Here is an 18,531-nt window from a genome sequence, read left to right as displayed (position 1 = left end):
GAAAGGTGTGAATTGGGATAAATGTTTCCTGCTCACTATGGCTGGCTTTGCTGACATCGGCAGGAGACTTGCCTGAGTTAGGGCTGCAGTACCTGGCCCTAGACCATAGGCAGTTGAGTAGATGGTGGCTGAAAGCTTCCCCAGGGCACTTTGGATAGAACTGCCTTGTCCGGGTCCAGTCAAGGTCTCTAGGCAATCAGGTCACAATATCTGGGTCTTTGGATTGCAGAATCTGTTTCCATCCTATTTCCTTTTCCATCAATAAAGCAGGGTGTATCCTTTTTTCTCATGTAGCACAGAAATGTTCTGAGTGAAGAAGGATGATTCAAGGGATTGGGTAATGGGCTAGAGAGTCTTTCATTTTGAGGGTGCTGGTTCCAATCCACCTCTTGTTGATAGTGATAACAGATTGTTACCCTCCAATGCAAGATATAATTCTGTTGAGTTCAGAGTCGCTGCATCCACTTATAGTCAAAGTGAATTTGTCTTGGGGAACTCAGAAATCTTGCAAGATGAGTTTTTTTTTTTGCAAAAAAACTCATGGTTAACTTAACAGTGGCTGAATTCCGGCAAGAATTCTTCTGCCTTGTGTCCTACTTTGCATAATGAGAATGGATCTCCTATGGAAAAGTATTATGAATGGCACCTCTCACCAAGCAATAGTAGCTTAATTAACAGTTATGGGGAGAGTGAAACAGTGGCAGGTATTTCTAAAAACTATTCAAAGTTCACTTTAAATCTCTATTTTTTTAGACATATCAACAGAGCCTTGCCAAATCCCACCTTTGTGGTGCTGAGTCACTGTGGGAGCTGAAGACCCTTCATCTTGCAGGACTGAACCCTTATTCAGTAAATAATTGACAAATGTATATTTGCTTGCTACATGCTTTGCAGTGTTACATTTTAATCCAGCAAGTAAAGGTCTAATTATCTCTGAGTCTTTTGCTTCTGGGTTAATTAGTACAGTGACTCTCAACCTTTTCAGGTTACTGTATCCCTTTCAGGAGTCTGATTTGTCTTGTGTACCCCCAAATTACACCTCACTTAAAAGCTACTTGCTTACTTTTGCATTTTTATGTCTGATTTTGTATCACAGCACACAATTACTGAACAATTGCTCACTTTCTCATTTTTACCATAGAATTCTAAAATATTGTATTTACATTTCAGTGTATAGTATATAGAGCAGTATAAACAAGTCATTGTATGAAAATTTAGTTTGTACTGACTTCGCTAGTGCTTTCTATGTAGCCAGTAGTAAAACTAGGCAAATATCTATATCAGTTGATGTACCCCCTGGAAGACCTCTGTGTAGCCCCAGGAGTACACATTCCCCTGGTTGAGAACCACTGAATTAGCACACACCAAGCACCTGTTTTCCTAAGGCTAGAAGTGCTTGAGATCCAAAAATATATCGTTTCAGCTAATGCTCAAGCCTGGACCTATCACATGCTGGCTGTGGAAGGTACTCAGGGCAGACAATAGACTTTGCATACCACTGATTTAAGTCAGACATGTGATCCTTACCTGTCATTGTAAATTTACAGCAAATTTGCAATTTCTTTCCATTACCAACTGCCTTAACTTAAAGACAGAACTGTTACTGTACTTGTAGGAGAGCACTAATGAACTGCTAGAGAGAACTTCCCTGGCTTCTAAGAGGGTAGGACTGTTGTTTTGATCTTTATCAACCACTCTGTAATTCTTTAATAAAAGTTGATCATTTTGTTTTGGGTGTTCCTATGGGGCACTCTTTGATTCTTCCTGTACCCAGCAGCAGAATTACAAATTGCTGTAAATTTCTTTGCATTGTGAAAGGAAAGTCTTTTTAGCTGCCAAAGCCTGAGTTCAGAGTTAAGTTTTCTTCCACAGTTGAAGACACTGCTTAAAACTAAAGCAACGTAGGGAGCATCATTCTCTTTCTGGGTGAGAACAGAGTCGTCAACTGCTGAAGGAAAGACACTGAATTCTGTTATAGCCGTGTTTACATTAGGCTTTTACCAGTAATTATTTTTGGCAAAAAGTGTACCCCTACCTGAGTTATGGTGGTAAAACTTGGAAGTGAACACCAGCCTTCAGTGCCATAGAACTACAGGTTTGAATGGGGGTTGCAACTAAGGTCAGGCTCTTTCTGTCAATGATTTGGGTCCGAAGCAGTTTAAAGAAAAGGAGTGCTTGTGGCACCTTAGAAACTAACAAATTTATTTGAGCATAAGCTTTCGTGAGCTGCTCATGAAAGCTTATGCTCAAATAAATTGGTTAGCCTCTAAGGTGCCACAAGCACTCCTTTTCTTTTTGCAAATACAGACTAACACGGCTGCTACTCTGAAACCTAAGCAGCTTAACAATTCTAAAGCTTTGCTGATGGAAAAAATTAGCATGAGAATTGCCACACCAAAACAGAGAATCCTGTATGGTGTCCTGTCTCCCAACACTGGCCAATGCCAAATGCTTCTGTTGAAGATCTGATAATGCACTTAAGTGTGTGTGATGGCTGGTTTAACTACAGATGCTATCCTTAGACATATTTATCTAAAAGTATGCTGATGAAGGCAACAAAGGGGCTGTCAAGGTTCCTTGAACTCTAGGGTACAGATGTGGGGACCTGCATGAAAACCTCCTAAGCTTACTTTTACCAGCTTAGGTTAAAACTTCCCCAAGGGACAAACTATTTTGCCTTTTGCCCTTGGACTTTCACTGCCACCACCAAACGTCTAACCAGCTTTATTATTGGGAAAGAGCCATTTGGAAACGTCTTTCCCCCTAAAATCCTCACCAAAACCTTGCACCCCCCTTCCTGGAGAAGGTTTGATAAAAATCCTCACCAATTTGCATAGGTGACCACAGACCCAAACCCTTGGATCCTAAGAACAATGAAAAAAACATTCAGTTTCTTACAAGAAGAATTTTAATAGAAGAAAAAGTAAAAAGAATCACCTCTGTAAAATCATGATGGTAAATACCTTACAGGGTAATTAGATTCAAAACATAGAGAATCCCTCTAGGCAAAATCTTAAGTTACAAAAAGACACAAAGACGGGAATATCCATACCATTCAGCACAGCTTATTTTCTCAGCCATTTAAAGAAATCATAATCTAACGCATAGCTAGCTAGATTACTTACTAAGTTCTAAGATTGCATTCCTGGTCTGTCCCCAGCAAAAGCATCACACAGACAGACCCTTTGTTTCTCCCCCCTCCAGCTTTGAAAGTATCTTGTCTCCTCATTGGTCATTTTGGTCAGGTGCCAGAGAGGTTATCCTAACTTCTTAACCCTTTACAGGTGAAAGGGTTTTTCCTCTGGCCAGGAGGGGTTTTAAAGGTGGTTACCCTTCCCTTTATATTTATGACAGGGGCAGTTCAAGGCACACCCAACATCGGAGGAAACCTGAGCTTAACTAGCCAGTGGAGGCACCATAGACATCCATGTCCATATGCAAGCCTGGGGAAATGAGTAAATCAGGATACTATTTGTAGGAGTGGGGGAGAAGGGCATGATCTTATGTTCTGAATTTGTATAGTGCCTAGGGCAATAGGACACCATTACTGACTGGTTCTTCAGGTGCTACTGTAATACAAACAAATAATATTACATATGCTGCTTTTTAGATCTTACTAGTAAGCCATTTGTTTGGGTAATATCCTGTGGCAGTGAGTTCCACAAGTTAGCTGTACATGAACAGAATAAACTTTTTGTTTTATCTTTTTCACCATTTTATTAATACAAACCCAGCATGCCTACATACACTGCAGTCTCTAACACACCTGGTTTGTTGAAGCTATATTGTTAACTTCTGATTAAAGACCACCTGCTGTACCCAGCTTTTAACTGAGGCCTTGTCCACATTGCCACTTTACAGCGTTGAAACTTTCTCGCTCAGGGGTGTGAAAAAACACCCCCCATAGTGCTGCAAGTTTCAGCACTGTAAAGTGGCAGTGTAGACAATGCACCAGCGCTGGGAGCTGCTCCCCTTGTGGGGTTGGAGGTGGTTTTTTTGTTTTTTTTTTTAACAGCACTAGAAGAGCTCTCTCCCAGCGCTGGTGCCCCAACTACACAGCCATGTGAAAGCGCTGCGGCAAGTGACGACACCCCTGAGAGCATGGGCATGTCTTCACTAGCAACATTAAAGTGCTGTTGCCACATTGCAGTGCTGTGAAGTGCCAGTGTAGACAAGCCCTAAGAAAGACCTCTGCTAAGGGGGGAGTGACTATAATCTAACCACTGGATCTTGATGATTCCAGCACTAAGAGCTAGTATCATAGGGGTTAGCAGGGCAAGCACATAGTGCCCTCTTGCTTTGCAACTGCAGCTCTCAACTCTAGTATCCTGATGCTGCCTTATGTAGGTGTGCAGTAACCCTCTGCCGCTAGTGATAATGTTGATAGTCTGGTCGCCCTGGCAGCTCCGCTGGAACAGCAGAATAACCAATGGGGTAGTGCAGCTGTGACTGGTGCTGAGATGTGCAACCGCTTGATCCCCATTTCAAACCATTTTTTGATATAGAAATGCTCTTTTAATTTTTTATTTAAGGGATGAGTTTCTCTACAGTGGAGACTGAAAGCTCAGTTACTCAATGTCATTGAGTTCTGTGGCTCCCTCCCTGCACTGTGGTCTCCCTGGCTCCTGCCTTTGACTCTAATCTCCCTGTATCTCTCTGCTTCCCTTTTCTGCCTTTGATTCCCCCAGATGCTCTTTCTGCTTCTTCTGCTGTTGCCTTTTGCAGATGTGGGGTACACTCCCAGGCCTCAGTCCAGCAAAGAATTTAAGTCAATGAGGCTATTTGTATGCTTTAAGTTATGCTCATGCTTAAGTGTTTTGCTGGTTTGGGGTCCTAACGCGTGTACAGTGGCATGGCAGTTACAGAGCTGTGCTGGCTATATGAAAATAAAGGCTGCCATCAATTAAATTGAATCTTCGTTTTCCTTGCCTTAGTTTTTCATTCCGTCAGAGAGATGGCTGATATTTTATTCACTTTGTCAGTAAAAGGGTCTGAGAAGCAAATATCTGAAATAAAGATGAACAATGGTACTGAGTCAGCAGAGTAGCCCATAATACTTCCACCTCACTGTAAGTAAATTAAAGCAATTGAACTCTTCCAGAACTCTCTTTCAGTTGGGACTACTATAATATTTTGTTGTCATCTGCCCCACATGTTGTCGTGACCGATGTTTGATTCAGGGCTTGAGCAGAATAGGGATAGTTGGTGTGTCCTATTTGGACTGATGGCACTAAGGGGTTGATTCCTCACCCACTGATGTCAATGGCTGTATTGACACTGACTTCAAAGGTTGAAGGATCAAACTGTAAGTGGCTGTATCACGGGGGAGTGTTGCAGGTGTCACATGGCTTTCAGCCAGCATGAAAGCAGGAGTGGAGCCTTGAGAGGCAGAATATGAGAGGGGCAAATGGAGGATGCTGGCAGCACCAGCTTTCTGGATAAGAGGAGAGATACCTGGAGGAGGTAGAAGAGATGGGTTTTTAAGTGGTGAAGGGGCAAAAGAGATTTGGGCATGTGTGTGGTGGGGAGTGACACTTGGTGGGGCAGGAGGAGGCAAAAGGAATAATGAGACCTGGGAAGCTGAAGTGGAAGGGGGGAAGAGAGATGGTGTGGTGGCAGGAAAGAAAAGCAGGGCTGGGTGGAGAGACAGCAGTGAGCCAAGTAAGGCCAGGTCTACACTATCGTCTTACATCCATATAACTATATCACTTTTGTGTGGGGAAAAATCTACACCCCTGAGCAACACCGTTATAATGACCTAAACCCCACCCCACCACCAGTATAGAAAGCTACTGCCTCTCATAGAGGTGGGTTAACTACGCTGACAGGAGAAGCTCTTCTGTCTGTGTAGTAGCATCTTCACTGAAGCGCTACAGTAGCGCAGCTGCACCGCTGCAGTGTTTTAAATGTAGACCTACTCCAAGAAAAAGGGCATATGGAATGGAGGAGATAGGAGATAGGAGGAGAAGGAAACAGACAGGAAAAGAGATGCAAGAAAGCAAACAAAACTGGGAATGCAAAGAAACTGGTGGAATTCAGAGAGGAGAAATGAACCTGTGTTCGTGTGTACAGCGACAAATGTCTATGTGGCAGATCTGTTTTTATAAATGATATATATTTAGCTGTATAGAAGCATCTCTAATCTGTATACAAAAGCAATTACAACATTCCAATATCTAAAGCTCAGTTAGAGCCTGATCCAAAGCCTTTTGTAATTGATGTGAGTCTTTTCATAGATTTTAAAGGGCATTGGATCTGGCCCTTGTCAAGGAAAGATTCGCAATACAAAGCTGAGAACCTTGCAGATATCATAAAAAGAAAAGATTACTCAGTTATAAATTCAGTATCAGAAGAGAATTTGCAACACATGATTCCCAGGGTAAATCCTGACATTCAGTCTCGGTTAAAAATCATGCAGCATGATAAATAACAGATGAAGTAAAGCTAAATATTCAGAAATCTGACTAATTATCCCCTAAAGAATCTTCTGGGAATTCAGGATCTCTTCTGTGCTGCCATGAAGTATGAACCCAGAGAAACTTTTTCTTTTATATGCTAATGAAAACTCTACTTTGCTCCTGTTAAATAACTTTGTAGGATAAAAGAATGTGGCTTGTTTCAAGGGCTTCATTTTGCAAGGTGCAAGGTCCTGGGAATTGCAGTCGGCATCTTGAAGGAGAAACTCTTCATGTCTCAAGATGGGGTTAGTTCAGTCTAGAAAGAACTTGATCTCTAGCCTGCAGATAAGGACAAAAAGTGTTTCTAAAAACTTGCATCTTTGAAGTAATCCCACCAAATCTTCTAGTTTTACTATATCCACCCAAAAGGGGCCATTACATTTAATTGCAATAATAACTCAGAAAAAAATCTTGTATTATCTTCAAAATTCAATGTCCTTGTTTCCCTGAGTTACCTAAGATTTTTGACTTTACTCATTCTCCATACAATAGCTTCCAACTCACCGTGCAGTTACCTTTAACCAATAGAGCAGAAAGGATTTTGGCCCTGCCTGGAAATAAAGGTGTGACACAGAAGATTGCTGGTAAGAGACTGAGCCTTATTTCCTGACTCATGCCATGGGACCCTGGGTCAAAGTTCCAAAGGGTTCCAAAGCCATGTTACATGACAGTCAGTATCCACCAAGCCAGTATCTCTTGTTTTATCTTCCTTTTTATTTATTTATTTTTAAAAGCACACATAATATCAACCTGACATGAAACTAGCCAACTTATGAAATCCAAAGTAGAAGAAATTGTTAAAGGGGAGATCTAAGTTATTGGACTAGAATCTCTGAATCACATTGGCTCACTGATCACATGGCTGCTCCTTGTTCAGACATTCCTTCCGCCGTGGCCTGTTCAGTCACAGGTTTATTTGCTATGGTGAACCTGTGTTTGCTGCTCCTGTTGTCCTTTCCTTGCCAGTGACTGGGTGGTTACTTCTGTCCAGTGCATGAGATTGTCCTCAGCATCCTGAACATCCTCAAGAAACGAAGCTGTAGTCCTCTTTGGTTTTGTCAAACGCTTTCTAACCATCCGAGGCGGCTGTGACCTATAAACCTTGGTGCAGATGATATAGCTGTTATGTTGGCACACTGCCAACCACTTTCTGTTTAAAATCCTGCATTTTCTCCTACTTGCAATTGGAGTGACTGTCATTCTTTTGATAGTATTTCTTCTATGTTGGTTTCCTTGTAAACCAGGACCTTTTAATACCTAAATCAGGGTTAATGATCTTTGTTGGATGTTGGCACTAAGGTTTTGTCCTAGTACGCATGGATCTCTGAACCAGTGATTGTAATAAGGTGTTGTTAGGAGTGATATACATAGCTAGAAGTTCTTTGCTATTTGTATTCACTCGAGCTGGTCAGAAATTGTTCAATGAAATTGATTTCTGATTGGAAAACACTGTTTCATCAAAACCACAGTGTTTTGTGAAACCAGGTCGGATGCAAAAACAACTTTGTCAGAGACAAATATTGCAGCCCAGCAGTTAGGGCACTGGCCTGGGAAATGGGAGACCCAGATTCAAGCAGAATTGAGCAGAGACTTGAATTTGGGTCTCCTGTGTTCTAGCCCAGTGCCGTATAAACCAGACCAAAGTGTCACTTGTATCAAAATGAAATTTTTTTTTTTTTTTTTTTTGGAAACTGAAATATTTCACTAATAAGAATTTTCACTTTCAAGCCAGTCCTATGATTGATCTTCCTACTGACCCATTCCACAGTATGTTTGGTGCTGTAAATGATACTAAACAAAAAAAGACTGACTTGGAGAGCTGACAGTCTAGAAACTGTCAACACCATATATTTTTTTTTAAAGTAAAACCAACATCAGAAAAAAGTCTTTGTATAGAAATTTCAGAGCCAAGAGAAAATATGGAGTGAGAACTTCAAAGGATGATGCCCGACACTGATAAGGGTGGGGGAAAAAAGGGTGGGGGAAAAAGGCTAAGCTAGCTTTGTGGAATGTTTTGGTTTGGTTCGTTTGTTTGTCTGCTTGTTTTTTTTTCTGGGGTCTTCCTCTTCTAGGAGGTATTAAGATAATGAAAATATTCTCTATAAAAAGCTATTGCCCAGTACAGGCAGTCCTCACCCATTTCCTTCAGGGTTATGGGGAAAATCTCTGGAGAAAATTGAGTGTACACCAAATTCAAAACTTTCTCTCCAGCTCAACGAAAATTCATTTCATGCTGGGTTTGGTGCTCGTCCCACTCCCCCAGCATTTACAGATCAAAATGTTGCTAGGGTTCTTACTGACAAAACAGTATTCTTCAGTTTCTAATGTGTGTCTTTTTATCCTGTAAAGAATAAGTGAATTAAGTTAATTGTTAACTGGACTTCAAACAAAATTTCTGTAAATCAGTGAAGGAGAGGAATAGTAGTCAATATTCTGTGTGAGGATAACTCCATTCTGGTTATTGGGGGTGTGGTTTTTTTGTGTGTGTTTCTTCTCAGTTCCCATAATCTATTGTAATACTTCTGTACATAGACAAAAGGACATAATCCATACAACACTATGTCATTTATCTGAACCTCACCTATTAGAAGCTCACTGTTTGAAAAGTTCCTGATGTTAGTGTTGGTGATATGACACTTATCAGCTTAGTGATATTAGGTAGTGGAGCTGGTTGGCTTTCCTGGTGGCTGCCTGACTCAGCAAGACACAAAGATGCTTATGGCTAAAAATTTCAGTAGCACAGAATGGCAAAAATACTTTGTCACAGAGCTGCGGAGCTGGCTAGCCTCTCTGAGGATACTGGCCAACAGGCTTTGAAGTCCCTGCTCAGGGTCACAAACTTTAAATTCTTCTAAGCCAGCTTCCCTGATTATCTGAAACCCCAGTTACTTTGGGTGTCCCTTGAGGATTATAGCATAATATCATACATTTATATGGTGTGTTGGACAATCCTTTGAGATAGAATTTGCCCAGAACTTTATGTGCTACACTTAAACGAAGGGAGGTTGGCAGCCAAGTGGACAGCGCTTTGCACAGCAGAGGGGGGAGGAGAAAGTTTGGTGCAGGACATCAGGTTAAACCCCTAGAACATAAGAACGGCCATACTGGGTGAGACCAAAAGTGCATCTAGCCTAGTATCCTGTCTTCTGACAGTGCCCAATGCCAGGTGCCCCAGAGGGAATGAACAGAACAGGTAATCATCAAGTGATCCATACCCTGTTGCTCATTCCCAGCTTCTGGGAAACAGGCTAGGGAAAACCGTCCCTGCCCATCCTGGCGAATAGCCATTGATGGACCTATCCTCCATGAATTTATCTAGTTCTTTTTTGAACCCAGTTATAGTCTTGACCTTCTCAACATCCTCTGGCAAGGAGTTCCACAGGTTGACTGTGTGCTGTGTGAAGAAATACTTCCTTTTTTTTTTGTTTGTTTTAAAGCTGCTGCCTATTAATTTCATTTGTTGACCCCTAGTTCTTGTGTTATGAGAAGGAGCCAATAACACTTCCTTATTTACTTTCTCCATACCAGTCATGATTTTATAGACCTCTATCATATTTCCCCCCCTTAGTCATCCTTTTTCCAAGCTGAAAAGTCCCAGTCTTATTAATCTCTTCTCAAACAGAATCCGTTCCATACCCCTAATCATTTTTGTTGCTGTTTTCTGAACCTTTTCCAATTCAATATATCTTTTTTGAGATGGGGTAACCACATCTGCACGCAGCATTAAAGATGTGGGCATACCAGGGATTTCTGTAGAGGCAATATGATATTGTCTGTCTTATTGTGTATCCCTTTCTTAATGATGGCCAACATTCTGTTCGCTTTTTTGACTACCACTGCACATTGAGTGGATGTTTTCAGAGAACTATCCACAATGACTCCAAGATCTTTCTCTTGAGTGGTAACAGCGATTTTAGACCCCATGATTTTATATGTATAGTTGGGATTATGTTTTCCACTGTGCATAACTTTGCATTTATCAACGTTGAATTTCATTTTTGTTGAATGCCATTTTGTTGCTCAGTCACCTAGTTTTGTGAGATCCTTTTATAGCTCTTTGCAGTCTTCCTGGGACTTACCTATCTTGAGTAGTTTTATATCCTTTGCAGATTTTGCCACCTCACTGTTTGTACCTTTTTCCAGACCATTTATGAATGTTACATAGGACTGGTCCCAGTGCAGATCTCTGGGGGACACCACTGTTCACCCCTCTTCATTCTGAAAACTGACCATTTATTCCCTTTGTTTCCTATCTTTTAACCAGTTACCAATCCATGAGAAGACCTTCCCTCTTACTTTGCTTAAGAGCCTTTGGTGAGGGACCTTGTCGAAGGCTTTCTGAAAATCTAAGTACACTATATCCACTGGATCCCCCTTGTCCACATGCTTGTTGACCCCCTCGAAGAATTCTAGTAAATTGGTGAGGCATAATTTCCCTTTGCAAAAAACATGTTGACTCTTCCCCAACAAATTATGTTCATCTATGTGTCTGACAATTTTGTTCTTTACTATAGTTTCAACCAGTTTGCCTGATACTGAAGTCAAGCTTACTGGCCTGTAACTGCTGGGATCATTTCTGGAGCCCTCTTTAAAAACTGGCATCTCGTTAGCTATACTCCAGTCATTTGGTACAGAGGCTTATTTAAATGTTAGGTTACAGACTACAGTTAGTAGTTCAGCAGATTCACATCTGAGTTCCTTCAGAACTCTTGGGTGAATACAATCTGGTCCTGGTGACTTATTACTGTTTAGTTTATCAGTTTGTTCCAAAACCTCCTCTAATGACACATCAACCACATCATGGACAGTTCCTCAGATTTGTCATCTAAAAAGAATGGTTCAGGTTTGGGAATCTCTCATACATCCTCAGCCGTGAAGACCAATATAAAGAATTAATTTAATTTCTCCACAATGGCCTTATCGTCCTCGAGTGTTCCTTTAGCATCTCAATTGTCCAGTCACCCCACTGGTTGTTTAGCAGCCTTTCTGCTTCTGATGTACTTAAAACATCTTTAATGTAATTTTTTATATAAATATAATTTTAAAAAAAGACCTTTTATGTCTATGTAGAGCAGACCAGGAATCATGTCTTTTGAGGTCTCTTCCAAAAGACTTCACACTAACTTCATAGTGCTCCATTTATCCTCTTCAGAAGGATGAAGAACTACAGGGCGTAAACTGGTTTGTATCCATAAAGTTAACTTGTTCTTTTGTAGTGTATTGCAGGCAGTGATTTGAGATTTGGTGCATGATAACACAACTACCATTATCAGTTCTTTCTGTTTGAATCAGAAAATTAGAATTCATGGATTACACAAATCCACTATCTTAGTACAGAGCTAAAATATGATCTCTTAGCAGCATGAAGTGCTTTGGAGAAGTGACAGAAGGTATTCTTCTGGACACCAATGTCCCCCCTCTGCTGGGTGAAGCAGAATTCTTGGGCCTTGCACACAAGCTTCCCAGTGAAATAGAAAATCAGTGACAGAGCTTAGTTTATTATTCTAGGCATAACTTGTTTTATTTACATATCTACACAAGTGCTGGAATGGAGGTGGTCAAACAGCATGCAGACAATCCCTTTTGACCTTTATGGCTACTTGTAGTGACAATGTAAGACAATGATATGCCAAAAAGCTGTGAAACAGTTACTGTAGCCCATGAAGAAAAGGAGTACTTGTGGCACCTTAGAGACTAACCAATTTATTTGAGCATGAGCTTTCGTGAGCTATAGCTCACTTCATCGGATGCATGAATATTCTGCCATTATATGTCTTGTATCACAAGTTTTATGGCATTGATTTCCTAATCATTTGGTGTATTAATTTTGTCTTGTTAGGTCAAAGGATTCAAACGAGACAATGGACTGGGGAACACTACAGGCCATTTTAGGAGGTGTAAACAAACACTCCACCAGTATCGGAAAGATCTGGCTCACAGTCATGTTCATTTTCCGTGTTATGATCCTTGTGGTGGCTGCAGAGGAAGTCTGGGGAGACGAACAAAATGATTTTGTCTGCAACACTCTGCAACCGGGATGCAAAAATGTTTGCTATGACCACTTTTTCCCCATCTCTCACATTCGACTGTGGGCCCTTCAGCTCATCTTTGTCTCAACTCCTGCACTTCTCGTGGCCATGCACGTTGCATACAGAAGAAACGAGAAGAAAAAGCAGCTCAGAAATGGAGGGAAAACCTGCGAATATAAAGACATTGAAGAAATAAAAGCACAAAGATTTCATATTCAGGGTCCCTTGTGGTGGACCTACACCAGCAGCATATTCTTCAGAATGATCTTTGAAGCCCTTTTTATGTATGCGTTTTACTTCATGTATGATGGCTTCCGAATGCCACGCCTAGTGAAGTGCAATGCATGGCCTTGCCCCAACACAGTGGACTGTTTTGTTTCTCGACCCACTGAAAAGACAGTGTTCACTATTTTCATGATCGCTGTGTCTGGTATTTGCATTTTGTTAAATGTGGCTGAATTCTGCTATCTGCTGGTAAAGGTTTTCCTCAGAAAGTCTCGAAGAGCAGCATCTCCAAGACATCACCACAACCATGAAACTAAAGAGGAAACTAAACAAAATGAAATGAATGAGCTAATATCTGATAGCTGTCACAACACAGTCTCGGGATTTCCAAGCAGCTAAGGTGATGCAAATGTGAGGAGTCACTTGGTGTGGAGTGAATATTCCTCTTACAAAGCTGCAAATGAAATCCGCTACATTAAACAATAAAGTGGGGTGAAGGTTTAATATGTAATGTCAGGTGGGAATTAAACACTTAGTTCAAAAGAGTCAAAGCAGCATAAAAATGTGAAAAGTATATAAGGATTAAATAGGAAACTGTCTTCATAATATCCTTAAGGCAACTATGACAAGCAAAAACTCACTAGTAACTCGAGGCTAGAGTCACAGAAGGGACTTCGGAGTTAGGCAACACCTAAGGACCCTGCTGCCAGTGCATGAGGAGAGTACAGTGAGCAAGAAGAGGATTCTCAAAGCCTGCATGCTGAGTGGGGAGCTGCCTCAGCTAGCCAGACGTGAAATGCAGAGGAAAAAGGCAGGGGTTTAGGTGCCTAAGCATCTTTAAGGATTTGGACCCTAACTCCATTTGGGATTCTTGGCCCTGAACCCTCTCCTGGAGTTAGGTGCCTAAGCCAGGTCAGACCTTTTTCATAATGAGAACAATACAGAACCCATTATAGCCAATTGCCCAACAGGGTTAAGGCACTCATCTGGGACATGAGAGACCTGTTTTTTTTTTTTTTTTTTTTTTTGTTTTTCAAATCCCTGCTCTGCCTGATCTCTCCTGAAAGGTGAGAGACCCGATCAGGTAAACATCCTCACCAGTGGGCTGTAGATTCGATCTCTCATGGGCCTACTGATTATTTATACAAAGGGGACCTGTTTCAAAAAGAGAGACTGAGGCCTGATCTACACTAAAGTTATGTTGACCCAGCTATGTCGCTCAGGGGTATGAAAAATCCACATAGTTAAGCTGACTTAGGGTATGTCTTCACTACCTGCTATCTTGGCGGGCAGCGGTCGATCCAGCGGGGATCGATTTATCACATCTATTCCAGACACAATAAATCAACACACACATCCCTGAGCGCTCTCCCGTTGACAGGGGAGTGGCAGCAGTTGACTCACCGCAGTGAAGACACCACAGTAAGTCAATCTAAGTATATCAACTTCAGCTATGTTTATTCACGTAGCTGAAGTTGCATAACTTAGATCAATTCCCCCCTCTTCTCTTCCTCCCCCCTCGCCCCCCCCCCCCCAAGTGTAGACCAGGGTTAAAATCCTGGTGTAGATAGCGCTAGGTCAATGGAAGAATACTACTGCCTGTCAAGGAGGTCAATTAACTACAGTGACAGGAGATCCCCTCCTTTTGCACTAGTATCTACACTGAAAGCGCTACGGAACGTGGACATTTGTACTTTGAAGATGAAAAGTGCTCTATGAAACTGAAGTGTTAACAATAATAGTAATCCTGTTGGGAGAAGCAAACACCTTGTAGACCACAACTCATCCCCAAATACCCAATAGCCTGGTGGCTAGGGCATTCTTACCAGACATGGGAGACCTGGGTGGAGCAGGGACTGAAACCCAGATTTAAAAACAGGTCTCTGACATTCCAGGTGAGTGCCCTAACCACTGTCTATTGGGTATTTGGAGGAGTACACACTTGCTAGCCAGGCCCCAAAATTTCTGACTGTCTCTTGTGCAGGTTAGGCATGCTCTAGGCGTGTTTACCAAATTGGTCTCTGGAGAGATGGGCAGGGAAACACCTAGTTTGAGAATCCTGCTATGCCTTAGGTGTAAGGTAGGGCTCGAAGCAGCTCATTAGCTGTCAGGTGGAAATCTAGACACCTTCAAGGTTAAGCAGTAGCTGAATGGTGCTTTTGTGATTGGTCATAAGCACCTAAAGAGGCAGTAAAGCACCTGAGTCCCTTTGTGAAACTAGCCTTTTATGCAGATTTCAGTCCTGAAAACTATACATTCAATAGCAATAAGAACAAACTTTTTCCAGGCAAGATATTCTAGTATTACAAGATGTTTTTACTTACCTTAGTTATGAATTCACAAGTATTTTTGTAAGGTCTGAAATTCCGTGTTATTTAGAGTGTGATAGTGTGTGTGTGTGTGTGTGGTGTGTTTTTTTCTTTGTTTTGTTTTTACCAGAAAAGCAGATGTAATCTCCAATGTCATTTTAATAAAGTATATCAACTTTAAACATCTAGTACACGTGCTGTAAATAATTCTATTAACATTTTACATTTGTGATGGGGCAAGGCCATATGTCTATAGAAAAGTAGTGAGAGATAAATTAGCTCCAGGCTAAACAAATCCCTGGTACTTGGATAAGTTAAGTGGCAGCTGCTCCAGGTCAATTAAGACACCTAGGGCCAATTAAGAACTTTCCAGAAGGCAGGGAGAATGCTAGGTTGATTGGGACACCTGAAGCCAATCAGACTGGCTGAAACTAGTTAAAAGCTTCCCAGTTGGTCAGGTGGGTGCAGATGTTAGGAGCTGTGGGAGGAAGTTGTGTGGTTGGAGAGACTGAGCAGTACACACCATATCAGGCACAAGGAAGGAGGTCCTGAGGTAAGGGTGAAGTGGAGCCTGAGGAAGTGGGAGCTGCTGTGGGGGGAAGAAGCTCAGGGAATTGTATGTGTCTTGTTTCTAAAAGGTCAGCTCCATAGCTGATACTATTAGGGTCCCTGGGCTGGAGCCTGGAGTAGAGGGTGGGCCAGGGCTCCCCCTTTTCCTCTCCCTGATTAATTGCTGAGACTGGGAGACAACAGAGCTGTGCAAGGGAGGATAGCTTCTCCTCACCTCTCTCACTTGCTTATGATGAAAATGTCTCAGTAGACTGTGACCCTTCTCTCTCTAGAGAGAGACGGGTTATGTGGAGGCTCACAGTGAACCTCTGAGGCTAGTGAAATCTGCCAGGAAATGCGGGACCCACAGAGACACGGACAGAGCTTTGTCACACATTGCATACTGCCAATGTTATAAAATCATAGCTATTATGAAAATAACCTTTATCTTTTCACTTCTCAAATGAATTGTTTCTTGTACTGTAGATAGTCATGGAACTGTTTTGGTTTTTTTTTAAACTGTAGACTGAAAATGACAAAATGGTATGAAACTAGGAGCTCTCTGGAATTAGCATGAAGAAATGTCTCAGCTAGTATAAGAAAAAAGCTAGAATATTAATGAGGTCTTCTGAATAAAAGACAAACACTGTAACCTGGTGTAATGGAGTGAAAGTTTATATGTGAGTGTCTTGTAAAGATTTTTGCCAATGACCTATAGCACTTGGTGAACCTTGATTTTTTTACATGCTGAGAGGTTTTTTCCACTTTTCCTGCTTTCACATACTTCAGTTAAACTTCAAAACAAACCCTACAGCCAAATTCTGTCTGTCTGGTGGAAATTCCTGTTTTGCTTTAACAGACATGTTAAACAAAGAAGCTCCATTGGCCGGGAACGGCGAACCGCAGCCACTGGGAGCCGCAGGCGGCCGTGCCTGCGGACGGTCAATGTAAACAAACTGTCTTGCAGGCTGCCAGCAGATTACTCTGATGGGCCACAGGTTGCCCATCACTGACCTAGGAGCTATTCCCTGGTTAGGGGCTATACAAGCGAAAAACACATGGCCCATGCCCACTACCATTCTAGCTTCACCACAGACTACCCCTTTGCAGCCCCTGTCACAGAGAGCTTGCAGAATGGCTTCTGCCTGGGTTAGAGGGGAGCCAGGATTATAGCATCATACACTGGACCCTCGCTAGAACGCACATCTATATAACGTGAATTCAGATATAACACGATCGCAGGCATGGATCCCAAAGTTAAGTACTGTACAGAAGCGATAAATTGACTGCTGAGCACTCTCCTGTCAACTCTAGTACTCCACCAGAATGAGGAGCGCAAGCACAGTCAATGGGAGAGCATCAGCTATTCACGTAGCTGAAGTTGCGTATCTTAGATCGACCCCACGTGGTAGTGTAGATAAGCCCTAAGACGATTGCTGTAGGCCTAGAATGCCATACATATGTAATGTAATAAAAATTTACAGGTATAGTATTTATCTTTAGGAAGGGTCAAAAATGTCAGGCAAAAGGAAGGCTTACTCAGTGCAGGAGAAATGGGATGCTATTGAACAAATTAGAAATGGCAAAACCCAGGCAAAGATTAGCCGCAATATTGGCATTAACGAATCCACCTTTTGTGGATGGCTAAAGAATGCTGACAAGCTTGGAACTTTCATAACCTGGATGAAGAGCATGGTCTTCAAAGAAAACGAGCCCGTTTAGCGAATGATGCAGATCTTGATTCTGCAGTGTACATATGGTTTGTGCAAGAACAGCAGAAAGGCATTCCAATCTCTGGTCTGCTTATAGCCATGCAAGTACAAAAATTGAACAGGGATCTTAATGGTGAATTCAGCAATTTTAAGGCAAATTCAGGTTGGCTATGGTGATTTCAGAAAAGACACAATCTCTCAGATTGCAGTTTCGGGAGAAAAAAGCTCTGCTGATGCTGACGCCGCGCAGTCGTACCCTGCGAAGCTGAGGGAAATTTTACAGGCAGAGGGTTACTCAGAGGAACAGGTTTACAATGCAGATGAAACAGGAATTTATTATAAAGTGTTGCCCGATAAAACCCTGGTTGTCAGAACAGATGAACGTAAGAAAGAAGGATATAAACAGGCAAAAAATCACCTTACTTTATTGTCTTGTGTGAATGCAACAGGCAAGCATAAATTAAAACCATTGTGCATTGGAAAGTCTCACATGCCTTGGTGCTTTCATCACGTAAACATGAATTGCCTGCCATTTTAGTACAAGAACTCCAAAAATTCCTGGATGATTTTTTTTGGTTATTTTTTAACAATGGTTCTTCATCAAATTTGTCCCTTCTGTGCGAAAGCATTTGCAGGCAAAAGGCTTAGAAGAAAAGGCCGTTCTTCTGCTAGACAACTGTCCAGCACATCCTCTGGCCAAAAGACTCAGAACTCGTGATGGTAAAATATGGGTTGAATACTTACCTAAAATCACAACTTCCAAAATCCAGCTGCTTGAACAAGGTGTTATTGCCTTTTTTAAGCAGCACTATCGATGGAACTTGGTACAACAAATGATAGATAGCAAGTTGTCTGTCACCGATTTTTCTGAAGAAGTTGACTATAAAAGACTTCTTTTACAGTGGCGGCGATTCCTGGAATTTATTACATGCTGAAATGATAAACTGCTGTTGGATGGTGGGACTTAGTCGTTTGGTCACCCGCTCCTGGAAGAAAATGAAGAAAACTGAACACAGTCTGAGGAGGAATTTGACTTTGAGGGATTTATGGAGGAGGAAGTTGGAAAAACAGACATGGAGTGGATGCAGGAGCTGTGCCAGCAACTCTCCGGGCTTGGGGTAACTGTTCTGACACAAAATATCGAGTCCTGGATAAGAGGCGACGATGAAGCAGAAGAATTTTGTCCCATTGCTGAAAGTCTAACGGATGACCAAATTCTTCAGGCCGTCTGACCAAACAACATTCCAGA

At 41.8% G+C, this 18,531-nt stretch overlaps 1 protein-coding gene across 3 annotated transcripts in view; it reads left to right on the top strand.

Annotated features, from left to right (window-relative positions):
• Positions 1-16,227, top strand: part of LOC125634523 (gap junction beta-6 protein) — a 76,533-nt gene extending 60,306 nt beyond the window's left edge. For 2 of the 3 annotated variants that reach the window (XM_048845393.2, XM_048845404.2), the window contains exon 2: positions 12,298-16,227. In XM_048845393.2, the coding sequence (XP_048701350.1) occupies positions 12,298-13,111 (814 nt within the window). In that variant the 3' untranslated portion in view covers positions 13,112-16,227. Of the gene's footprint in view, positions 1-7,021; positions 7,043-12,297 lie in introns of those variants that run through there. The other variant, XM_075127328.1, reaches the window with a different exon arrangement.
• Positions 16,228-18,531: the final 2,304 nt, after the last annotated feature.

This window comes from Caretta caretta, chromosome 1 (genome assembly GCF_965140235.1).
Source record: "Caretta caretta isolate rCarCar2 chromosome 1, rCarCar1.hap1, whole genome shotgun sequence".
NCBI lineage: Eukaryota > Metazoa > Chordata > Testudines > Cheloniidae > Caretta > Caretta caretta.
Note: the sequence above shows the minus strand (reverse complement) of the source record. Positions and strands in the feature narration are given on the sequence as shown.